The sequence below is a fragment of the Henckelia pumila genome, unplaced genomic scaffold, assembly GCF_033568475.1.
Source record: "Henckelia pumila isolate YLH828 unplaced genomic scaffold, ASM3356847v2 CTG_525:::fragment_3, whole genome shotgun sequence".
In the NCBI taxonomy this organism is placed as follows: Eukaryota; Viridiplantae; Streptophyta; class Magnoliopsida; order Lamiales; family Gesneriaceae; genus Henckelia; species Henckelia pumila.
The window spans coordinates 2,608,080-2,634,679 of NW_027331857.1; the positions used below are offsets into that span (position 1 = coordinate 2,608,080).

Consider the following 26,600-nt stretch of genomic DNA (forward strand, 5'->3'; position numbering starts at 1 on the left):
GAAACCAAAAAATAGAATTATTTTCCCCCCTCGATGTTTCAGTTAAATTAGTTACCCGACTCCACAGTGTGTTCAGTACTCTTGCGGGTATTAAGAGAATGTGGCAATTGAGATTAAAATTGCTGACATGATCCAAACATTTACATGAGAAACAATGAAAACCGAAAGAAGTACAGTACAAAAGGTCAGAATTCGTCAGACCACATTGAAAAGATACAAAACATGATATGCTCCAATTATCAAAACTCATCACTTTACAACAGTCATCAGTGCTCCAATTTGCTACTCATAAATTAAGGATCTGCACTTCTTGAGGTGGTAGATGGTACTTTATACCGATTTCCTCGAATATTTTCTTGAGTTCAAAGACTAGATCGGATCTTCGAGTGCCCCTTTCAGTATTCTGAAAGTTTATTGTGTGACTCACATAAAGTGCCATCGTCATCTTGTTAACATCGACGATTTCCTTTAATATCACGCTGTGACCGGGACGCCATTCTTGAGGTTTACTTTCCAAGTACCTGATATAAAACAAAAGGAAAAGTTAGCGACTTGCCCAAATCTACATGAGCTAAAATCGTTCCAACATGTCAAATATTGGATTGATGGTTCCTGAGTTTATGTTTCTTTGAGAACTGAAGTACTAAAGAAAAAAAACAAGTGCACCCCATTTCGAAAGAAGGCACACTATGGGTTCAGAATGGATGAAATAGAGGAGTTATTTCACGACATAAAAACAAGCAATTCATTATGATGATTTTTTTCACATGACAGATCTCAGGAGGATAATTCAATCTATTAGTTAAATCAAGCTTCATGCCAAGTTCTATGAGTTGATTTTGCCATTTTTTTCAATCAAGAAACAATTTTTTCACACTTTTACTGACCCAAATGCACGATTCTTATAAATTTTGGAGTTTCAGCAGTGGACGGTGGGCAATTTCAGAGAATAAACAAACATATGGAAAGGGGTTTTGTTCATGCCGCCGGCAGGTACTACCCTGCTGGCGGCGACGTGTAATCCCATGATTGGTTAAAATCAATGGGTCCCAAGTGGGGCCCACTGATTTTAACCAATCAAAATCTACCACGTCACCCACAGGACACTACGGCTGGTGGCATCGACTTAACCAAAATGGAAAGGATTGAGTTAACATACGCTTTTATTTTGGCCTTCAATTCTGCTATTTTCTCCATAGATGTCGAAAAATCCAGAGCAAAATCCACTGAATCACCCATTTCCGGGCTTCGATTGAAATTACTGATCGGTTTGGTGGCCAAGACTGCATTGGGATAGTATATTTTTTCATTGTCCGGCTTCAGAAAAACTGTGGTCAAAATGTCCATCTCTTCCACTTGCATCTGCAGATATTTCAAGAATTAGAAGTAAGCATCAATGTTGAGCGAGCCGAATTTAGTATAAGGGGCCAAATACATTTACCTGTACTCCATCAACAACACAGCGATCACCGACATCAAAAGGGTGGACCACAAAGACGAATATGATGGCTTCGAACACTGATTTAACTGTGTTACCAAACATGAACACTACCAGTAAAACCTGAGATGAAATGAACACCAAAACCTTGGTGGTGGTGATTTCCATCAAAAGTAACCAAACTATAGCTATCACTATCAGTATAAGTCCCGAAGCAATCTTGTTTAGCTCCTTTATTGCTGTTTTGGCATCGTTGAGAGACAGTATCAGGCTTTTTCGCTCGTTATATACCCCTACCTTCACAAAAACAAAAAATAAAGAAATTAGCTTCACACGAAACACTTCGAGAATATAAGAGCTATGGAATTCTAAATTTAGTCACAACATTTGTTTTATGGTAAAATGATGGAATGGAGGTTACTGTAAGAGGTAATCTACTGCAAACCAATGTTTTCTTGCCGAGAGAACATTATGTACAAAATATTGTTAACATTAGCCGCATTGTAGCTTAAATTCTTATTGCATACATCAGTAACGGATACAGCAGGGACTATCTATTCAAAAATCCCCGTCCCGCTTTGACTTGCTACTCGTGATAATACATAAAATCGATATTAATTTTAAGACCACATTTTTTTCAATGTACTTGAAGCTATAAATGTTGGGAACAGTGCACTCTAATTCTCAAAGTCATACAGTAGCACAAGAGTAACATTTCAATAGTTGTATTGCACAGGCGACCGCAGAGTGAAAATGTAGAAACAAATAGCAGGAACTATTACTATCCAACACATCAAATGTAGAAGATCTTACCACCCAACTTCTGAAGGATGTTTTTGTGATTCTTCTAGATTCTGCAGCTCCTTCAAAGAGTGAAAATGCATAATCAACTTCTTCTTTCTCTATGAAACGCAAAAGGTCGTTTTCGTTGATATACCTACCACAGAAACAATTTAACCTCAGACTATCAAAGAAAAACTAAAACAGCTAGCTATAAAGAAGTTATTCATGAAACTAGCATCCTTACTTATGACCATGCCTTGCAACGTTTCTAAATATTCTATTTGCCGCGACCTTGGCCTCAACCTCACTTGTAATTTCTTTTGGCCCTTCCCCTTCTTCTTCAACACTGACCACAGAGATGTTAGGCGCCCCTGAGTTTCTAACAACATTGACCAACCCGTCCATTGTCCAAGCCGATACTTTTTCTCGCCTCATCTTGTAGAGTTTATCAACATTAATCACCTCCCCCTGTTTCTCTTGTTTTCTGGTTTTTAATCTACTGAAACTCAATCGTCTTCTATTATCAGAAACATTGTTTTGCTCCCTTGGATTACCCGAGAGGGCTTGAAGAATATACTGATGAAAAATGGATTCTTGAATCCTATCGAAATAAGTTCTAACATGGAAAGCTGAAGCTATCAATTTGATAACTAAAGTCTTCACCATCCACATAACGGCCCCAACAAGAGTGGACACGATACCTCTAGTTATAAGATTAAGAATCTTAGTAGTTTCTTCCGATCTTTTAACCCCTCGATTAATTAACAAAGCCCAAGTCAGAAGAATTAAAGCCAACCATATAACCACGCGAAAACTCTTTTTCAAGCCAAACAAAAAATACAGAACCTTCTTCTTGAGGAAGAAGTTCTTTCCAATCAAATAAACAAGAGAATTAGTCACCCATCCGGTGAGTAAACGACCACAAAAGATTACCAGTACCAGCACACACCATTTCCACAGTTCCAGACCCCAAATACGATGACCCTTTAACTTATTAACAGTTAAGCTTGAAATTAAGACACACATTATGCCTACAAAAGCAACCCATTCGACCAGAATCATCAATTTCACTTTCTTACCGCGCTTAGATTTAAAAAAATTCTTAAGATTTTCTGTCTCGTAAACCTTATCATCATCATCCTCATCATCCTCATCTCCAGTGGAAGCCATCAAAGGCGTCTTCGGCGTGATCGGAGTTGACGATTTAGGAGTGCTCGGCTTAACTCTTACAGGCTGCGAAGCTGCACTCGGTGACATCATATAAGGTGATCCTACAGGGGTAGTTTGAGCAATTTCCTCACCAGGCATCAAGTTGCTCGAATGTAGAGGCTCCACAATTCTTGATTTAGGCTTCGAATAAGAGGATATCGTCAGTGGTTTTTGCCTAGCAGGCGACCCAATTGGTGGTCTTGCAGAGAAATCTTGAGAAGGTCCCGATGAATCTTGAGAAGGGCCCGAGACTGCCGGCAGTGATGGAGCAGCCGCAGCAGTTGAGAGTAAGGGCATCTGCACTCTAGACAATTCCTCCATCGCCGAAGTTCCAGAAGCACCATTTCCTTGGGCGCCCGGAACCTGAACCTCCACCACAACAGCATAGTTTCCTCCTTTCTCCGCCACTGATATGTCGCTTTCCATATCCATCGAAAGCTGCTGCCACAGTAAGAAAAGTGAAAATCTTGATCATGAAAATGGATGGCCAAGACTCAAGAATCGAAATTTATCGGTCCCTGTTCTATTAACGCTCCATTTGAAAATCTTGCAACCGCCAAAGCAATCCCAGACAGGACCACAGCACAACATCACTAAAATCGGAACTATGCCGACGCAAAGGATTAGGAGATAAGAACTGAAAGGTTGTCAAAGAATATGCAAAGAAAATATCAAAATTGACGTCTCCGTCAAATTAATCCACGCTACAGTAAGCCCAGTCTCGTCTGGTGAAGAAAACCAGTCGTTTTTTCCCGTTCAGTTTTGTTGGGTGCGTGCAGACAAATGACTCGTTGAGCATAATTGTTCACATGGGTTATTGATCGCGAAAATGATAGAGAATTGGAAAAGTCCACTTATTATTATTTTTTTTATTACGAGAAAAATATTGGTAGCCGCCTCCCCATTGTCAATTTTCTATCTCCGCCCTTTTTTGGGAGGGGAGGGAGTTGGTGCAAGTTGGAATGGTATGTATGTGATTTTTATTTTAAAAAAATATCAAGATTATCAAATCTAATCCATTTTATCAATTTCAAAACACTCTGTACAAAACTATTAATTTTAGTCAAACTATTTATTTGAATATCAAACCACGATTGGGCGAAAATTTTTAAATATAATAATGATCTTAGTCCTTTTAAGAACAACGGATTTTAATTTGAACCAAAATTTTTGAAATTTTCTCATATGTTACCATGTTACGAGTTAATGAGTTCCGCGTAAAGTTTATCTCAATATATATATATAGTATTTATCAGCTGTCTAACAATATTTTTTTAACTCGTTCTTTTTTTTTATTTTTTGCATAACTAAAACACGATATCGGGTTTTAGTTATCGGAGACGAATTGGGCATCATTGATTGGGCAATTAAAAATTTATATATATATATATATATAGTACAGTTATACGTAGAAATGTTGCATTCTCGTTGTTGCAATCACCAAGTTGAGTAGTTGGTGTGAGCTTGATAGTATTGGGTCACACGCCGTAAATCGTTTTTCACAATCACCAAGTTGAGTAGTTGGTGTGAGCTTGATAGTATTGGGTCACATGCCGTAAATCGTTTTTCACGAATAACATTGGCTCACATGTTGATCCAATATTCTCATGTTAAACCAATTATAGTTTGGGATTATGAAAAACTTTGTCAAAACAGATAAAAATTTCATTAATTTTTCTAATCCTAATCCTAATCCTAAATAAATGTAAATAAATAACTAAAAGTGTGGACTCAATTATGTAATAGATTAGTTAAACGAGAATCTTCGTGAGTCATATTGATTTCTATATTTTGTTAAAATATTATCTATAATTATATATGTACAAATCATTATGTATTTTGATACATTACTTTTAAGAATGATATATTTTCACATAAAAATCAATGACTTGCATTTAGCTTAACAGATCAAACATAAAATCTTAATTCAAGTTCTTCCAATATTAAAATTTTTGGGTCAATTCTTTACCTTTGATTAATGGGTGAGTGTTATTTTAGACATTGAAAAATTTCGATTCTAGCAGATGGATTAGGACGATCGAACCCAACCCAAATGAGTCACTTGTAATCCAATTAAATCTCCGCTAACTAGCATATATTCAATTCAACTGCGGACCTTAATCTGCTAGCTAAATACTACTGGAGGCGGTACCAGAGTTTAATTAAATTAAATACATGTATATATATTGTTTAGCCATATCCTCCAAACCAAAGCGGATCAATTAGATTTGATAGCCATAAGTTAGCTTAGCTAGGCATTAATATTGTATTTCAAATAGAGGAGGCATTCAGAGAATTTAATTGAAATTAATGTTTGCCTGTGCAAGAACAATATGTGAATTATATAGAATTAATTAATTAATGTTGCATGGGTGAGACTAAATGAGATCAGTCATGGTCTTGTGGTGAGTGAACACTTGCACTGATCTTGTCAAATTATATATCCCTGAAATTATAAAATAACATGGAAACAAATATGGAAACAAAGGGACGAACAATTAATAATAATTGTTGGATCCCGATCGAGTTTTTGTAATGAGCCTTTACAAGTCCAATAGCTCATCAGCCCAGTACTCTTGGCCCACTTATCGCCTGTCGTTCTCATATTCAATGTTTTCCTTTTTCTCTTCCTAGAGTTAGTTGTTAGTTTCTCTACCAGAAATTTAATAATTCTCTACCCACCGCGTAAAAAGGGAGTGATTCAATTTAAAAAAAATGAGGGATATAGACCTGGTTTTGTTTTTAATTTAATAGATAGATCTCTGAGTAAAAAGACTATATTATCCATGTTCTATGTGTTTTTCTCTCTCTCCTTCATCTTCTTCTTTCACATCTCTGGGTCGTTTTTTTCTTTTCTATCTTCTTTTTTCTCTCTCCATCCTCTTCTTCTTTCACATCTCTGCGTCTCTGTCTTCTTCTTCTTATATTAATATTTATGCATTTTTTTATCATCATTGATTTTCATAGATTGATTTTCGAATTTTTGTTGAATTGACCAAGCGGTCGACCAGGCCAACCCAAGCGGTCGACCCAGCAGCATGGTCGATCGCATGGGTCCCCAAGAGGTCGGGTCCCCAAACACTTTCACTCCACTATGATTTTGATTACTTCAAAGCGCAGACTGTGGCATTCACGCTAAGCCTAAAACTACGGAAGACTCCATTTCCAAAGAGAAAAAAATCAAACTGGTATGCTCCATTATTGGAGCAATAACAGTTGTAATTACAGTAGTCGGAGTCTGTGCAACCTACCATTTCTGTTGTCGAAAAAAAATAAGAAAACACTGCTACTGTGGTTAACCAAGACGAAGAGGTGGCACAACAACATATGGTGGATGAACAAATCTTGACTTGATGAAGACTGTGGGTTTTCCAAATTTAAGTAAAAAAATTTCTGACTGAGAAATTTTCTGTTGGGAGTACGAATAACCACTCGTATTTCTTCATATGAAAACACATTTCTGCCCCTAAAGGGGTGTTCAAGTAGGTGAACTCTTGGCCAGAGGTCAGGAGTTCCATTCCCCCTACAAACATCTTCTTGGACTAGCTTGTCACACAGAGCTTGTCTAGTGTGGTTTACCTGGCTAACGTAGTTTGCAAGCTATTGATGAATGAAAAGTTTTAATTGAAAAGTATTATAAATTATTATTCATTATACTTAGATATGTTTAGTTTTTAATTGGTGAAAAAGAAGAAAATAAAACGCTAATTAAATATGATAAATTTAGGACGAGAATTAAATTATTAATTAATATGAAATAATACTTAGTAAAACTATCTTTTTATATATAATCATATTTAAGATGATTAGATGATATATAAAATATTATTTAATTTAAAAGACTAATTTAAAGTAATAAATAATAATAAAAGTGAGTGATTTTAGTCTTTTTAATAATAATAAAAAGTGAGTGAATTTAGTCTTTTTTTTATTAATTCAATATTTTATCATGAAAATCATTTTGTATTATACAAATATATTAATAATAATTTTTTACCGATCATAAAAATAATAATTTTATTAATATTTGTTAATATATCATTAATTTGTCATCAAAAGCTTTTGTAGTAAAAGATTTTTTTTTATTATCATAGATATCATATTATTAATATATTGGATTAATTGATAATGATTTTTAATTGAAGCCAAGAAAGCCGAAGAGAAGAGAACAATGGAACGGCCGATGATGAGAAGTGATTATCTTCAGCAGTCCAATTGAAGCCATTCTCTAAGCGTTGGAACAACAAGCCCATAACATGTGTGATTTCTCTGACCGTAAAATGGCCCACTTTCTATTCGAAAGAACAACAAGCCCATGCCCATGGCACGCATGCTTTTTCTTACCTGGAACCACATGCCGTTTTTCACTTTTTGTCATTTTCAAATATGCAGATATAATCGAAACATATTAAACTAATTGTAAAAAAATATATAGTCCAAATAGAAAATAATATCGAAAATATATAAATACAAAAATTATAATTTCGTGAATTTATTATTATGAATATTTTTTTTTAATTGCATTAAAGATTTGTTTAAAACTCTTCGAAAAATATACATGAGATCACATGCTAAAACAATAAAAATAATAATTTCAACGGACGGTAACGATGTTGGATAATATAACAATTTGGGCTGCTGAAGATAATACTTCTCATCATCGGTCGTTCCATTGTTCTCTTCTCTTCGGCTTTCTTGGCTTGATTGTGATTCCTTCGGCTTTGATTTCTTCGCTTGTTGTTCCATCTTCTTGGATGGAAAGCTTCGCTAGTTTTTTTCTCTGCTTTTGGCTTTTGTTTCGCTTTTTTGGTTTATCCACATTCTCAGGCTTCTTTCTTTAGTTTGATCTTCCCTTATTCTTGTTTGAATTTTCTGATTTCTTGAGATGCTTCAGTTTTGTTGTTTTTCCCCGGTACGTGTCCGTTGGATTATCATAAATCACCTTTGATAAACCATGATTTTTTATTTGAAATTTTCAAAAAAAAAATTAACATATATAATCCTTTTGTAATAATTTATTAATTATACTATGATCCATTTAACATAAAAATATAATAATTAAAATAAAACATCATAAAAAGTTTTTTAAAAAATTAAATAATATGATTATCACCTCATCGATTTTTTTATAAAAATTAGTCTAAGTTTTAAAACAATTAAATAATATTTAATATGATGACTATTAATTTATCATTGCATTTATTTGCACTAAAACCTTCAAAATTATATCAAATTAAATTTTCATATAAGTGTTATATTTTTGTATTACTTAAACAATAATTTTAAAAATCATTATCAATTAATCCACTATATTAATAATATGATATCTATTATAATAAAAAAATATTCTACTACAAAAGCTTTTATGACAAATTAATGATATATTAACAAATATTAAGAACATTATTATTATTATTATTATTATTATTATTATTATTATTATTATTATTTATTATTATTATTATTATTATTATTATTATTATTATTATTATTATTATTATTATTATTTATTTATTTGTATAATACATAAATGATTTTTATGATAAAGTATTGAATTAATAAAAAAAAGACTAAATTCACTCATTTTATTATTATTTTTATTATTATTATTAAAAAGACTAAATTCACTCACTTTTATTATTATTATTATTTATTATTTATTAATTTAAATTAGTCTTTTATATTTTATATCATAATCTAATCATCTTAAATAAAAATTTTCTTAAATATTGTTATATATAAAAAGATAATTTCACTAAGTATTATTTCATATTAATTAATAATTTAATTCTCGTCCTAAAGTTTTAATTAAAACTTTTCATACACTATTAAGTATTAACACAATAGCCGGTAAACTACGTTAGCCAGGTAAACCACACTAGACAAGCACTGTATGACAGACTAGTCCAAGAAGGTGTTTGTAGGAGGATTCGAACTCCTGACATATGACCAATAGTTCACATATTCCACCAACTTGGACACCCCCTTAGGGGCAGAAATGTGTTTTCATATGAAGAAATACGAGTGGTTCTCCATACTCCCAACAGAAAATTTCTTTCAGTCAGAATTTTTTTACTTGCATTTGGAAACCCCACCGTCTTCATCAAGTCAAAGATCTGTTCTTCCACCATCTGTTGATGTGCCACCTCTTCGCCTTGGTTAACCACTGTAGCAGTGTTTTCTTCTTTTTTCATTTTTTTTGAAAACAGAAATGGTAGGTTGCACATGCTCCGACTACTATAATTGCAGCTGTTATTGCTCCAATAATGTTGCATGTCAGTTCAATTTTTTTCTCTTTGGAAATGGAGTCTTCGGTGGTTTTAGGCTTAGTGCGAATGGCACAGTCTGCACTGCATGCGCTTTGATGTAATCAAAATCATCAATTGTCCCTTGAAAAGTGTCATTAATAATAATCTTAATTAAAATACAACTTAGTAGGATCATTCCGGGTGATATAAGTGAGCCCTTGGAAATCACAAATCTCATTATTTTGATATATTGAGTTGAAAACGAATGAGTATCGTTCAATGCTCTTATTAGAGCAGCCTCTTTGTCTTGAGATCATTATTAGAGGTCTTCTTGATGCCGCACACTGCAAATTGGTTAGAAGAGCTTGATCAATTGTTCGAGTCCTTGGAATACTTTGATGAACGTAGAATCAGGTTGATCGTTACCAACTTCAAGACGTAGCACGAAGTTGGTGGGTTGTGACGAAACAATTTATGGAGAACCGAGGTACAGTAATTACTTGGCAGGTATTTAAAACGGAATTCTGTCAACGATTTCTTTCGATATTCTATAGAGAAGATAGAGCATCAGAATTTTTTAATTTGCAGCAAGGAAATTCGAATATTGAGGACTATGTTGCTAAATTATCAAACTTGCTCCGATTTGTTCCTCACGTGGTTGATGATGAGGAAATACAAACTAATTTGTTTATCAATGAACTTAATCCGAAAAATCTATGCTTGGATAAATGCGGGCGACCGAATAACCTTGCAGAAGCTATTGACAGGGCTAAAATAGTTGAAGCCGAGTTTACGAGACCGAAGGAAAGTTCATCTATGCCTCAGCAATTCCAACAACAATTTCCATATCAGAATAGTTATGAGACAAGAGGTAGTGGCAGTGTCAGTAAAGATCGATTTAAGCCTAAGGGACAACAATTAAAGATGTATGGGAGTAGCTTCTCTAGCTCTAGTGGACCTGGACAGTTTGGTTTGGGTCAGAATGCAGAGTATGCCAGTGGATACTGCACTCACTGTGGAGGAGGACATCCTAGCGACAGGAAAGTGTAATCGGTGCAAGCAAGTGGGACATTTCGCTAGAGTGTGTCCTAACCAAGGTACGTAGACCAAGAGGAAATCAGAATGTAGATCAATCTTATAGGCAACAAGCATCTACAGATAGTTGAGCTCAAGCTGCACCAGATGACAAGACTGCAGATATTTATAATGTTTTGACTAATTTGCCTGCATATTGATTAATATTGGTGCATTGCATACCGAGATAGCTGAGTAATTGAGTATGCTACATCCTATATTCATTGAGCCTTTATTATCTGTACATGTTATTTCTTTTATTCAATGATTATGAAAGGAAAGTATGGGTCAATTGAATCGGACGAATTGAATTACAGTTTTGAGGAAATAAGATTGAATTTGATTTATAGTATGGGTGCGAAAACTAAGATTCCGTTTTATTTTAGTATTAAAATAAGATTATGACTTAATCGTTATTCATTGGGAAGAGTTTAGAAATCCGATAAAGATTAGAAAATCAGTTACAGTCGAGTCTTTTATTCGATTTTGCTGAAGTTATTACATCATAGAATCACGATTCTTGAATCTATTGATATTGATTATAAGGTTTTGTTATTTGACCTCGATCGATCCTGATTGGCTCTTATTTATTTGTTATAATCTGATTTGATTCACCCGCCTTGAGTTTTGAGATGCAAGTTAGTTGTTTTCACTTAGCAGATTTTGTCCTTCAGACTATTTGATTTTGGATGACATTAACTTGAGCGAGTTCCTTTGATTTCAAAGTTTGAGAGTCGTTGATCATTTGATGTGTACATTCAGTATATCTTGATGCCTTTAGCTCGTATCTGATAGAAATTTCGATTCAAAGTACCAACAAGATTTATGAGTTGATTGCATGATTTGACAGTAATTGGAAAATAGAAAGAAAAAACTAGAAGAATGCTTGACCGATTGATTGCAGATCTTTTTTTTTGTGCTTGAGTTTCTAGACAGATACTTAAACAATCGGAATTGTTGCAATCTGAGCTAAGCTAGATTGGTTTGGAGAGATTAAAGCAACATCGATATGATATCAAACAACTAAAATTTGATTGAGAACGCTAAATCAAGATATGAGACAATACAGCAGATCAGAGTTCATGGATTTTGAGGTGAATGATCGTTTGTTTATGCCAGATGTTCTAGACATGGGATATCAGATTCTGTAAGAGGCGCACTACAACAGATTTAATATCCATCACGTTGTTTGAAAAATGTATGAATTACTTGGAAATCAGTATTGGTGAAAGAAAATGAAAGCAGATACAACATAATTGAATTTTTGATACCAAAATTTCCAGTAAAAGAAGCAGAAATGAAGAGACCAAGTGGTCTATGTAATAGTTTAGCGACTCTAGAGTCGAAATAAGATTAACTTTTCGAAAGATTTTTAGTTCAAAATTTACTCAAATCGTCATGAGTTTGCGATTTGAATTGGGGTAGGTTTCGACAGATTTAAGAATACGCTGTATTAGATGTGATGCAGATATGAGTAGGTAGCTGTTAAGAAGTTAGTGATGTAATGAGAATACATGAATTATTGAAATCTATTGTCGAGATAGAGACTTTAAATTTATTTGTTAGATTGTAGCACCGATTGTCAGATGTTCTGAGTGTTTGGTTGTATGTGATCTCATTATACCATTCTCCGATTGATGGACTGTCTGAGGTGACTATCCAGATTTCCGAGGATATGCTCAGAATTATAGTACTAGATTTGGTACTAGCTGACCGACTTTTGCCACTTGATTATTGTGATTCCTATGACAGCTATCTGATATATATAGAGATAATGTGTTTGAGTATGAGATGATAAGAAAATCAGAATTTCCTGGTGTGGAGGCAGTATTTCAGAAGTATTAGCGATCAAACCAGTTGTGATTCGAGAAAAAAATAAAGAATGTGAAGATTGATCCGTACAGAATAAGAACAGACAAAGTTAGCAAATGAATGATAAATACAGATTTTGAAGCTTGAACAGAGTGATCAACAAGAAGTTCTTTTCGGAGCATCATCCGATTCAGAAAGAGATTCCAGAAGTGAACCGATAATTGATCCTCGTGAGTATTTTAAATGGAGTTAGCAATCTAGCTTATCGAGTAATACTCAATCTCGATTTATCAGATGGATGAGACGTGATCCTTGTGTATAAGCTGAAGAACATCAGCTAGATTCTTTCCTGTGAACTTTAATCAGGTGAAACAGAAATCGATAAGACTTAAGCTAATCAGAATAATCGATACAGATTTTGATCAAGAGAAAGAGCAGCTCAAATGTAAGTAAACTCAGTTACTACAGAACAACGGAATAGATATGGTTGAAGAAACGACTAGAAAAAATAATAAGATAAGATATAAGAAAAGATATCGAGTGCTTACAGAATTGAAGTAAGTATTACTTCAATCAGCTATACAGATTACAAGATTTAGTAGTAAGAATGAATGCGATTTCGAGGACGAAATCATTCCTTAGAGGGAAGAAATTGTAAGGCTAAAAAATATTAAGTTATTAATTACGGAATTTGAGATTTAAATTTTGAATTTGAAAAAATATTAATTGGAGAATTTATTGAAGTATAGATGTAATTTTCGAGTGAACAATATTTAATTTAAAAAATTATGGATATTAAGATTTAAATTCCGGAATTCTTAAAGTTAAAAGAAGAAAATATTTGAATTGACTATCCATGGGATTTAAGATTTAAATTCCAAGTTTCAGAAATTAAAAGGATTTAATTGAATATTTATGGGATTAAGTTGAGCAGGGACCGATTTGTAATTATGGGAAAGTTTAGGGGCTAAAGTGCAATTAGCCAAGGCAAGTGGGAAACACATGGCAAGCATATATATTTATACGTGTATACTCCATGAATCCATCAGAACTTCAGCAGCAAGGATCGAGAGAAATCATTTCAAGCAAATTCCTTCACTTTCTAAATTGATAGAAATCAATCCGCCCGATAAAATTTAAATTAAATTGATTGTATATTTGCAATCACGGCTTTGAGTGCAACGTTTTGACGTAAGTTTGATTAAGTTCTATCATGTTTAATTTTTAAGATGTTGTTAGAATTAAGATTTGATTGTATAAACGTGTTCTAGTATATACGACGATAGTATATCTAATTCGGATCGAGAAAAGATCGTCGTTTGAACATGTTTTTGATTTTAAAAAAAAATTTCCGAATTTATGGAAATAGGGGCTTTTGGATTTTGAAATTTGTATATTAATTAGAAGTTGAGATTGAGTATGACAGTGGTTTTAGATGATAGAAATGATGGTGTTTATGAATTTGGAAATACCGAATTCGGTCCGTTACATCGTTGATTTTCATTTGATGACTTTCTCTACATATATGCTACTGATTTCGAATTTGTATTGATGAAATGATATTGATATGAGTTATCTATCAATGTTTAGATGATACTTAAGTTGTTGGAATTATCGGTTTCGAATCACTACGTCGCCGGTTTGAATTTCGATCACTTGATCAAGATTTGAAATTGTTTAAATCTTGATGAGTTGAAATGAGTTTGAGAGCTGATATTAATTGTATAACACTCCATTTCAGATTTGAATTAACAGATATCGAGTTCGAGTCGACGAGTTCGATTGGCTTGAAGTTGGATCCAAGTTTGGAGCAACTAGCACCTTGGACTATCAATATTGTATGAGCAGAATTTTGATAAGCAAGATTGGAATAGAGCTTATTGTTTGATCAAGCTTGGCAAGATTCAATATTTCTAAATTAAAGACAAAGATATGATTTGACATTAGCATCGACAGGTAGAATAACTCGAAAACGTGATGGTTTTCGAGTTTCTTAAATCACATATGTGCATGATTACTTGCTCTTGTTTAATTCTACATGATTTATTTGATACACTTGACTTAGTTGATCTAGTTGCTTGATAAATGAGTGTGTTTGATTAAACATGCTTTTCTTGTTTGAGATTGATGCTTATAGATTGTTATGAGTTATGTAAATATGGTAGATTACTTATAGAGTTGAAATGCATTCATCTTGAGCCATAATTCTTTCGAAACCTTGAAAACAGATTTGAAAAGAAGATATTGGACGTGTGGACTTATATATGAGTGGCTAGGAAACATATTGATTCCTATTGCCAGAGTTCCCAGTATAGTGTCCGAAATCCAGGGAATAAGAGCTCATCACCACCCCGATCGGGAGTGTAGGTGGGAGACTTGCTGTGCTCTTTTTCTCGGGATCCCAAAGAAATGATTTTTAGAATTGACTCTGCGAGATTTGAACTCCCTTACCTTTCAAACTGCATTTGTATCTCTATGATGTTGATTATATTTGGAAGAAGTCTAGCAGGTAAAGGTATATAATTTGTGATTCAAAATAAGCAATATGTGTGTCCATCTAAAGATTTTATAACATGAGACTTGACTGATATGTTTACATATTTTATATAAATGTCTTTTATACTGAGATTTATTTTCACCGGAGTTATCTGGTTGTTGCTTTGTTTGTATGTGTGCATTGCATTAGGTGAAATAGAAGCGAGTAAGAAGAACTTGGATAGCTCGAAAAGAAGTCATAGACGTGGAGTTTCGGGTTAAGAGCTAAAGAAGGGTAAGGTTGTTGTCAAATGCATGTTTAGAAAGTATTAGAATGTTTGAGAATTAGAAAACCAGATTTGAACTTGTTAGATTACACTTTTAGATACATGTATGAGATTCTATACTTTGCGATTCATGTTCTAGCTTGACTTACGTGTTTAAATCATTATGTAATTGATTTGAGATATATATATGTTGAATTACACAGCAGGAAATGCATGTATCAGTACCGGAGCAGATTTTTTTGAAAAAAAAAATAGGCAAGCCGAATGGCCAGCGCGGTCGCGCCGCCTTGGTGAGCAAGGTGCGCAGCGCCCGCGCGCCCGCACAGGTGGTTCGAATTAAAAAAAATAAAAAATTTTGAGATCGGCTTGTCTTGATAATTGTTGATGATTATTTAATTATTTATTTCTAATTGTTATTTGCTCTTTAAGATGAGATTAGCACTCGAGGTCCCCACAAAAAATGTCTACTTCTATACTTACTCATTTGGCGGAGGTTGCGGATCGGCGGGGGATCTAACTTCCCAAAATACCTATCACATTTTACACTCTAATGAACAAAATTTAGGCATTAATAAAATTTCACAGTACAAAAAATTTTTCCATCATTCATACTCTTATAATAAAAATAAATTAGAAATCATTTTCGTTTCACTAACATTTCAAATATCCAACTTTATGTACATATCAATGCAAATATAAATTTATATTTCAATCCTTGCCTCCATCGTTCTAATCTAAAAACATCTCTTAATTTTTGTTTAAAAATTATACTTGGAAAACAAACAATATTCAAAAAATATTTTTCAAAATCATTTTATAAAAATCTCCTCCAAACACATATTTTATTAAGTATTTTTCACTTAAAAATAACTAATATGTTTTTAAAGATTGGAATTAAAAAAATACAATTCCAAACAGACTTGTAGTAAGAAATTTTTCGACTGATTTGTTTGATTGTGATTAAAGAAAAAAGATCAATTGACCCCTCACAAAATGGTGGCTGTTGTTTCTCCATGCTTTTCTTAATTCTTCGTATAATTCATTTTCAATCATATTGAGAATAGAATTTGTAAATCGTTTAAAATCAAAGAAGATAAAAAATAAAATTATTTTACCCCTTGGATGTTTCGGTTAAATTAGTTACCCGAGTCCAAAGAGTGTTCACTCTTGCGGGTATCAACAAAATATGGAAATTGAGATTAAAATTTCTGACATAATCCAAATATATACATGAGAAATAATGAAAAGTGAATGAAGATAAAGCACATAACGAGATCAGAATTCTTCAAACCACAATGAATTTCCTAATCTCAAATCATGCTGAAAAGGTTATTTGAATGCATCAACTTTAGATCTATACAAATGAACTTTTGCTAAAAAATAATAATAATAACTATTTAGAAGGTGCTATGGAAAATATAGCACTTTCGGATGACTATATATCAACAACTCTGTTGTATGTACACATGGTAACTAGAACATTTGTGGCATACTGTTCATGTATTTTCACCAACGGCTGTTGTGACTCTTGATGCGTGGAGCTTTAGATCTATACAAATGAACTTTTGCTAAAAAAAATAATAATAACTATTTAGAAGGTGCTATTAAAAATATAGCACCTTCGGATGGCTATATATCAACAACTCTGTTGTATGTACACATGGTAACTAGAACATTTGTGGCATACTATTCATGTATCTTCACCAACGACTGTTGTGACTTTTGATGCGTAGAGAGGGGAGTCGGCGTATTACGGGGACCGGCTCTTGGAGGGGTGAGGTGAAGGCAGTGTGTCGTAGCTATCTCTTTCGTAGCTCTCTTTTTTTCATTTTCTGACATTTTTCGCATTATTTCTTTGGGGTGAGTAATTACCCCAGTCCATTTCAGTCGAGTCCCGATTCATTCTTTTATTTTTTTATTTTTGGTTTTGTAGATTGCATCAAAAATAATAATAATCTATTCCGTCGGTCGAATCCATATATGATATATATCCGAGCAATTGCCCGGTCGTTTGGTTGTCATCGCTCGGGATTTTATTGTTATCTATCCAAGCAGTCGCCCACCCGACTACCAGATTTTTCTTGGATATCATCAATATATATGGGGCATCACACGAAAATGAAGACCCAATTTCGTGCGCTGAACCATGCTTAAAATCTATTACTATTTAATAAGGTAAGAGAGTCACACATATTCTATTTTTTAGTATTTTTTTGCTTGAACTTTCAAAAATAACTCTATTCAATAAATAAATAAAATATTATTCAGCAATTTCAATTTATTTTCATACAATTTACCCACCATTTCATGCTTCATGATGGATATATTTTAATTTCAAATTTCAAAATTTATTTTTACATATGTTTACTTGTTTGAGATTGGTTTTTTATTTTTTCTTTAAAAATATTAACAAAATTTATTCATAATGTTTACCTGTGTCAGGTCTACGCCGAAGTACATCGTTTTTCATGTATAATATTTGGCTCACGTGTTGATCCAATATTTTCATGTTAAAGGGCTTCACCTTTTATAGTAGTGATTGTCTACAATGAATGGATAAGATCGTTTTGATCCGACGGTGGAGACTAACTCTTCAGAAACTTCTAGCATCTACACAACTCTAGATGCTTCTTTCTACATGATTCTATACAATTTTATATATACAAATGAATTCTAGAGTGCACTACACAAATCTAAAGCATGAATCATCTAGAGAGTTCTAAAATTTATGTAACATCTATGATGCACCACACTTTAGATTTTTTCGAAATACGCGTGAATGTGTCGATTTGTGACAATAATTTTATCCATTATGGGATTATGAAAAACTTTTTCAAAAGAGATAAAATTTTCATAAATATTCCAATCCTAAATAAATAACTAAAAATGTGGAATCACTATGCGATAGATGAGTTAAATTAAACAAGTGTCATCGTAAGTCTTATTCATTTCAATATTTGGATGAAATATAATCTGTCATTATATGTACAAATCATTACGTACTTAAACTTTGATACATTATTTTTGAGAATGATATATTATTTTCGCATAAAAATTTATGACTTGCATTTAGTTTAACCATCTCAAACATAAAATCTTAATTTTACCCCTCAAGTTAATCCATTCTTTAAAATCAACCTATTCTAGTGTTGTTGCTGCTCGTTCCATCTCGTCTACATTTATCTCCCACTATTAAATTTTTTGGACCAATTCCTTAGCTTTGATTAATAGCTTATATGTACACATTATTAGATTTTGAGAAATTTCGATGCTAGCACATGGGTTAAGATTTAACCCAAACGAGTCCGGTCACTTGTAATCCAAATCTCCAGTAGCATATATTCAATTCAACCGCGGACCTTGATCTGCTAGATGCTAATGGAGTGGGGACCGGAGTTGAATTAAATACATGTATTGTTTAGCCATATCCTCCAATCCAAAGTGGATCACTTAGATTTGATAGCTATTAGCCAAGCATTATTCTATTTTAAATAGAGGCAGAGAATTTAATTGAAATGTTTGCCTGTGCAAGAACAAAATGTTGGATCAAGATGAGAATTGTAGTCAGACAGCGAATTAAATGTAGGAAAGCAAAGTTGAGCATCGTGAGACTAATGAAATGATGTCTTGTGCTAAGTGAACACTTTCACTAATGTCGAATACATCAATTGTAAGAAACCAATCAAGCAAAGGCCTGTCTGAATGGACCGCCTAGAAACCACATATTTCTAAAGAAAAATTGATTTCCTAGTCTCATATATTAATCGCTTTGTGATTTTGATTTTTTATTTTTTTAAATCTCAATTTCAGTCCCTATCTTTGTTTTTTATTTTTAGTTTTTTAGTCTTTTTTGACGTGGAGTTGACGTGTGTGTAGTGATATGTCAGTATTTTCGAAGAAAAAATATTTAAAATGTCAAAAATCGAAATATACATGACGAAAACTGAAATTTAAAAACTCAAAGGACCAAAATCACAAAATGACAAAACTATCAGTCCAAAATTACAATTTTCCCTTTACACATGTCAATAAATTGTTTTTAAGGATTATGGGTCAATCTATCATTGTAAACACGACAAACACAAGTTTTCATCCAAAACACGGATCGGTCTATGCTGTCTGTCAAGATCAATGCACCAAATCATATTTGCAGATTGGGGTGTTATCGAGCCGAGCTGAGCTCGAATAGCACACTACTCGAGCTCGAGCTCGACTCATATTTTACTACTCGAGCTCGAGCTCGATCGTATAGTAAAATATGTGCTCGAGCTCGTTTGTAGTTCAAGTACTCGAGCTCGAGCTCGAGCTTTTAAATTATATATATATATTATAAAATAAATTAATATATAAATATAATATTATATATGTTTTCAAAAAAAATATAATATTATATTTATATAAATTTATTTATATTATTTATATATATATATATGGCTTATCGAGTAGCTCGCGAGCTACTCGATCACATAGTTTCAAAGCTCGACTCGATCTCGATTGTATGCACAAGCTACTTGAGTTCGAGCTCGAGTTCGGTCAAATCGAGCTCGAGCTCGGTCAAATCGAGCTCGAGTCGAGCTTTAAACGAGCTACTTACGAGTTGCTCACGAGTAGCTCGCCTTGTTTACACCCTATATTTTACAGATTAAATCAATTGATCTGCAAAGAGATCTAATCCGCCCAATTGCCCTTGGGGCAATGCACTAGAACGGCCGCACAGACAGATCTCCGAAACACATTAAATTTGTCATTCTCATATTGTGCTTAGATGATCAGATTTGAAATCATGGATTTCAAATTTATTTGATTGTTTGAACGGATTTATATTGAATGGATTTCCACAGCTATTCAACCTTAATTTAAGTAAATACAACGGTGATTATGTTCAAATCCACTATTCAAATCACAACCCAAAACAAATACTTCCCTCCAAATTAAATCATTTTAATTATCCAAACGTGACCTCAATTATAATTCCAAATCCATCCATGATTATAGAGTACGTTACAAGTCAGGATACTTGTGCTTATTTGAAAATACATCATAAAATACTAAGAAAAAATGATTTCTTGATGCAAATTGAAATATCTCATAATCAACATATATGCTCCTTCAAGCACGTTTAACTTGTACATCAAAGACTATTACACAGCTAAAACATGCCCATTATATAGATATCCCACAATTTTTGCATGCAAATAAGATACAAAGACAAAAAATTGAAAAAGCCCAGATGAAGGTTCTTTCAAGTCATAAACTATGGCTCTCCCCTTGCAAAACTGAACCAGTTTCTTTCAGTAAAAAAAGAACACTCTTTTTTGGCACCATATCATACCTCTCGATCAGCAAAATATTGAAGTATCAGATCTCCTTGTCTTGTTGAATTGAATCAATCACAAGTATTGTTTGTGTATCCTGGATCTATTCTCTTCCCACCATAGCCTTGCATGCACCTCCCCGAATTTCTCTCGGCTAAAATTTATTTTGATTTTAAGCCTAGTTAGAACAAATATTAAGTAACAAGACTCCTACTCAAGTTATGGGACTGGGGGTGTACAGGAATGATATTCAGATAGAGATGAAAAAATGCTATCAATCAAGACAAGTTAAGGAAATATATGTGCTTACCTGAATCTCACACGTCTCAGTTCTTTTTTACCATCAGGCAGTGCTCGAATTGTAATATACACACCGGGCTCATCCTGTTCGACCCATTCACTTTCCAGATCACTGGCATTGCTTATAGATATCTCTCCAGAGCGATCAGCATCTCTCGAGGAGCTAGTTCGAATTGAAGCATCCATGGAGGATGTTTCTGTTTTAGTACCACTGATACTTGAGAGTTTTGGCGTCGAGGAAACGCCACATGAATCGTAGTTAGAACGAGAATGTGTCGATTGATGGTCTAGTGAATCCGATGATGAGTATGATATCCCATTTCCCACCTGCCGAAAGAAGGTACGAGGCAGGGGTTCTCTAACTAATGGTGGCGTAACCGGGCTGTTTTGAATAGACTCTATCTTTGAACTGCTGCTGCCATCTTCGGATCTCGGAGTTGTTGGAAGGGGAAAAGCTTGGCGGTTTAATCTTTGTACGTTGTAAAGTTCCATCACTTTTTCACAGTTTTCGGCCCACCACCTTTGTGCTTGCCACTTGTTGAATGTTTCTCGGCTAAAGAACCATGAAATTGTAAACAGTTTGAGCAAAATTTACGGTGATTGAGGAACAAGGTTTCCTAACATCATCATTCAATGCCCAATTCAAATATTGTCATGACACAGCCGAGGAGTATTATTATGCAAGAAGGAAATGAAATGGCGTGCATCATTCTGGTTTATTAAAGAATAACTTTAAACTTAATTTATTTCAACGGTGTCAAATCATCCCAAAAAAGTCATTTGCAGTGGTGGGGGAGGACGACAAAACTAAAGTTCTAGAACTCAAAAAATCTACAGTGAAACACTGAGATCATATAATACAGTCAAAGAAAAAAAATTTATTACAAAAAGTTGAAAACGAAAGCGGGGAGGCCCTCGTGCTCCACTATACAAGATTCATCACTAAATATGAATGTAACTGAAAATCATCCAGGTTTGGGCTTAAGTGCATTAAAGTAGGATGGTCTTTGACATGGTTTAAAGGTAATCCAATTATTAAATCATGTAATGGACAGTGAGTCATAATCCATCGTAAGGACTATGATATAAAAATATCATCAAAACCCAAAACTACATATTTACCATTAGTAGGAATTTACTTTTTAAGTGAGGCTTCATCAATCTCTACTAAGTTTCATCAATATTGGCAACACAAAATCTTGCTGTCTGCCAGCAGTGTTACGTTCCCTCTTCAGAAGCCAGTTTCAGATGTCCATCTTTGTCACCAGCACAGTTTTGGGGTCACACAGATTTGTACATTTCATAGACAAATTGACAAGAAAACAGTTCACAAGATGACAAAGCAAAGAAGAGGCGTGAGGAAGGGTGAAAACGAAAGCAATGGCAATCCCCGACAAAACGACAACGATAAGTAAAAGGTTTCCCAACAATTGAAAAGGACTGCCCCACTCGAAATGTTTTCTTTGAGTTTTAATTTGGCTTTTTAGACTTTTGAAAATGGCGTTGTCCTAATTTTCTTTTCCTCGTGGCCCAATTCATAATGATTACCATAATTTTGTCAAAACATTTGTGCTGGTTTTTCCATATAGCAATATATATATGGTTTTGTTTGCCCACAAAGTCTTGCTTTCCATGACCAATTTATTTTAAATCTCATCTCAACTTAAAAAATAGAATGCCTGATTAAACATATTTATGTGACCAATTACTCCCAAATAACATGATATTAAATTGAGTAATGCTATATGTACAACTAAATTTGTACAACAATTTTTACACCACAAAAAATTCAATACAAAATTTTAATTTATCAAATCTCACGATACATTAAATGCAAAATCTCACGATATCATATCAAAATCTCACGAGATAATAACAAAATATCACGACATAATTATTGTAAATATCATTGTACGATATATTGGTTGTACCTCTAGCATTATTCTATTAAATTTGCTCGATATTAAATTTAAAATGTTTGAGATTTTAACTAGGTTTTTATTACAAAATTAAAAGGCTATAATAGACTTGTATAATGATAATGGTTACCATTAATATATTTACACCAACCAAGCATGCAAAGATTTTACCCTAAAGTCAAAAATACACTCATAGCCATTTAAGTTTCCCGTAGACCATATGCCATCATTCTTAATTATGCTACGCCAATAATAAACTCCCATCATGCGTTTTAACTATTCCAAATAATGCTCTCCAATAACCATTTCACGATTATGTACGTCTACTTACTCTGTCAAGTGACATAAATTTGTGAACCTGCATTTTGTGCTATTTTTTTACAAAAACTAAATTCATGACTCGATTGAATTTAATAGATGCCGAATCAAAATTGCGCTTCGATTGATGGGTACCTAACCAGATAAATGCAAAGCGATATATATATAGAACAATTTTCCCTCAAAATTCAGTTTCTGAAATGTTATCTAATTTTGAAAAAAATGTTCCAAAAATTGTTTGTAACCTCTAAAAAAATAATTTAATATATATATTTTAACAAAGTCCATATTCATTTTTCATTTTTTCTAACAGCCTCGAATTGTCCCAATTTTAGATTCTCCCCATGTGGTGGGTTACCATACTTTCGAAATTTATATCTAAAATTATACTTTAAAAAAAAATAGCGTGAAATTACCGAAAACGTACCCGAATCGAATCCGCTTAAGGTCGTTTCCGCCACGTGGCAAGGACATAAAGGTAATTAAGACCCCCGGCTCCACTTGTGCCACCCACTCCTTGGGCTCGCTCTCTTCCACGAACACTATCGGGTCGACTCGCCGGCCACTCGCCGACGCCGGAGTCCCCTCACCGCTGGAAATCCCTTTCAGCCTCGCCTCAAGCTCCCTCCTACCTGCCGTCGAACTGGAGTTGAAGCTCCCCGTCCGCCTATACGACCACCGGAATTTGTCCGGAGCCACCGACTCGGGCTCGCCGCCGCCTCGGAAGCTCCTGGACCTCCGTTGCTGCGCTGCCGGCTCAGTTGTGCACGGCGCACACTGCCGATACGCACCCGATGCCTTCAATGCCATGTCCTTGATCTACGACACCACATTTTTCATTCAATAGAAACTCACTTTGAGTTCCTTGGAGCAAAATTAATGGAACAATCACTTAAATTCACGCGTCCAATCACCTGAGAAGAAATCTGTTTGATGCTAGTCTGTTTATTAGGAGTGACATTGGAATTTGGTCCCTCCCCCTGCTGATCAACGCGGGACGATTCTTCACTCGTTTGCTTCGTACGTGCTATGCAAGTAAGCATTTTCTACCGCCTCTGCAAATATGATTCCTGAACAGATCAAACAGAAGAAACCAAATTAAACAACCTGCAAAACCCAACTAAAAAAATACACAGAATCACCGATCTATAACTCAGAAAAATACAGATTAAAACAATTTTCCGGTGTAATCAATGTACGCGAGTGATTTTGGTGAAGCGGCACTCTGAATGCCCGCCCTTAAAGAATGGCGCCATTAGAGAGATGCCCTGTTCACGCTAATCATAAGGTGTGTGTACGAACAAATCAAAGCACTAGTGAACCCAAGATTCTATACTTTGATTGTATTCTGTATATAAAATTGTGGTGATATTATGGGATCAGAAAGGAAATTACAAGAATTCTGATAATTTTTGCGGGAGATTTTATTTCGGAATCGTTGGAGATGGGAAGCGAACCAGAGAAAAAGGTGACGGGGAGATGGTGCTTCGCTACCTTTCTTGGAGGAGACTGAAGACTGAAGATGTGAAAAGCAGATTGAAAACTGTTGCCTTTGAGAGTTTTGAGGCTTTAAACCTTGCTTTTAAATACTACTTTTTTTTTTTTGGCTTTTGATTTACTTTATTTTATTTTATTTAACACTATAATACAGATATTAGAATTTTCAACGATTTTTAAAATAATTTATCTTATAGTTTTATTAAGAGTAAAAATTAATTGATACACGAACTAATGATTAAATTTTAAATTGGTACATGAACTTTTGTTAATGGCTTAATTGGTACATATCTACCTGATTTTGACCAAATAATTTTGAAAAAAAAGGTATATTTGTCTTTTGATAGTATAAATTAATTAATGTAATATATTATCTTGTTTTAAAGTTAGATTTATTGTTTTTGTCCGCCAAAAAATTCGATAACGACTTCAATTTATTCTTAGTCGTGTTATCTTATAAATTATTGTGTTTAAATAAACTTTTAATTTTTTATTTGTTGATTAAAAAACATGTGATACGTTATGACGTTGTTTAATTGATAATTTGACGAATTTTTATTATAAATATAATTTGAAAATTTAAATTAATTTTTGGTAGAACTTAACTAATGTTTTTATTAAAATAATATATTCAATAAATGTTTACATAGTTAAAATATTAAAAATATTTTATCACAAATACTATTTATTTAATATTTTTTCAAATTATTAATGAAAAATTATGTATAAAAAATCAGAATTTTAGCTAAAAAAGTAATTATTTATTTTATTTGATATCAATTTATTTATTTACAATTCTTTAAACATTGTATAATTTAATATAATTTATCTAATCCTGAAATATATAATATATTTAATATATATAATATAATAAAAATTATGTACAAATAAAAATTTAATCAAATCAATTTTTACATCTAAAATATAATATAAAAATACATCGAATTAAAATTAAAAATAAAATGTGTATTTTTTGTAATAAATGGAAAATTAGACATTTTACATAAATGTCATCGAAAATTGACCGGAATTCGATGGACATATACCAATTAAGCCATTAACAAAAGTTCATGTACCAATTTGACATTTAACCAATAGTTCGTGTACCAAATTAATTTTTACTCCTTTTATTAAATCCAAAGGTGTAGATAAGAGGAAAGTTATATTTTAATTTAAAAAAATGAAAAAATATATAGTCATAAGTTCGTACAAATTTCGGAAATAAACTTTTAGGTAGTTTTTTTTGTAAAATGAAAGACTGTGTCTATGTTCATTTACTTGAATTATTCCACTGGATTCATGAAATAATAAGATTAGTAGATATGGCGTACATACAGTAGAAAATTAATAATATATTCAATGCAGAGTACTCGTTAAAAAATTTTAATACAATAAAAAAAATATTCATTGGGATGTTGTTTAATGATAATGATACCCCGGAAAGTCAGGGGTATCGGGGCTACGGAAAAGCAGGGACATTAGGGTTGGATAAAGTTGGACTAATGACTCAGATACAAGGGAGTAGCTCACCCCGGAGGAAGGCTTCAAACCAGGAAGGCCGAGTCTTCAGGACTTGAGCAAGACCCATTTTTCAGGGGCATGATCCCCACGATTGCCATAATTCCGAGCCTGCCGGCTTCATCGTATGTGACAGGTAAGCGTGGGCAACTTCTGCACCCATTACCCAGATCGTGGTCACTACCCTGGAAATGCGGAGTGGCTCTCTCACTCTAAACTCTATAAATACCTTACATCAGGTATTGGAAATGGTATGTTCATCTAAATCTCAAAAATATTATACTCATTTTTTTCTAAAAGCCCACTCTATTTTTAAGTCTGACTTAAGCATCGGAGTGGCCCCGTCGAAAAACCTTTCGGCGACCCACTAACGTGCTTTCATTTCCTTTCCTGGTGTGCAGATTTTT

The 26,600-nt window shown here is 33.6% G+C and overlaps 2 protein-coding genes across 5 annotated transcripts; both read right to left on the reverse strand.

Moving 5' to 3' along the window:
• Positions 1-101: 101 nt before the first annotated feature.
• Positions 102-4,256, reverse strand: LOC140873094 (mechanosensitive ion channel protein 10-like). The gene is made up of 5 exons (XM_073276075.1): positions 2,466-4,256; positions 2,252-2,375; positions 1,442-1,735; positions 1,160-1,362; positions 102-521 (listed from the first exon to the last, which is right to left on the reverse strand). The coding sequence occupies exons 1-5, from the start codon at positions 3,860-3,862 to the stop codon at positions 287-289; spliced, it is 2,253 nt and encodes a 750-aa protein (XP_073132176.1). The 5' UTR covers positions 3,863-4,256; the 3' UTR covers positions 102-286.
• Positions 4,257-20,396: 16,140 nt separating this feature from the next.
• Positions 20,397-24,720, reverse strand: LOC140873079 (protein Brevis radix-like 4). 4 transcript variants are annotated; one of them, XM_073276063.1, is made up of 5 exons: positions 24,673-24,720; positions 24,093-24,248; positions 23,606-23,997; positions 20,952-21,494; positions 20,397-20,795 (listed from the first exon to the last, which is right to left on the reverse strand). In XM_073276063.1, exons 2-5 carry the CDS (start codon positions 24,219-24,221, stop codon positions 20,717-20,719), a joined length of 1,143 nt encoding a protein of 380 aa, XP_073132164.1. In that variant the 5' UTR covers positions 24,222-24,248; positions 24,673-24,720; the 3' UTR covers positions 20,397-20,716. The 4 variants fall into 4 exon arrangements, with proteins under 4 accessions (XP_073132164.1, XP_073132165.1, XP_073132163.1 ...); XM_073276064.1 differs by having other exon boundaries at positions 24,636-24,720; XM_073276062.1 differs by having other exon boundaries at positions 24,574-24,714.
• Positions 24,721-26,600: the final 1,880 nt, after the last annotated feature.

Coding starts and splice junctions, on each gene's coding strand:
- LOC140873094 (XM_073276075.1), bottom strand. CDS start 3,862: ATGGATATGGAAAGCGACATATCAGTGGCGGAGAAAGGAGGAAACTAT. Junction 2,376..2,465: donor GTTGCAAGGCATGGTCATAA/GTAAGGATGCTA, acceptor TTTCTGTGGTAG/GTATATCAACGAAAACGACC. Junction 522..1,159: donor TTGAAGGCCAAAATAAAAGC/GTATGTTAACTC, acceptor GTTTTATATCAG/GTACTTGGAAAGTAAACCTC.
- LOC140873079 (XM_073276063.1), bottom strand. CDS start 24,221: ATGCTTACTTGCATAGCACGTACGAAGCAAACGAGTGAAGAATCGTCC. Junction 21,495..23,605: donor CTTAAGCGGATTCGATTCGG/GTACGTTTTCGG, acceptor ATGGTTCTTTAG/CCGAGAAACATTCAACAAGT. Junction 20,796..20,951: donor CTGAGACGTGTGAGATTCAG/GTAAGCACATAT, acceptor AATAAATTTTAG/CCGAGAGAAATTCGGGGAGG.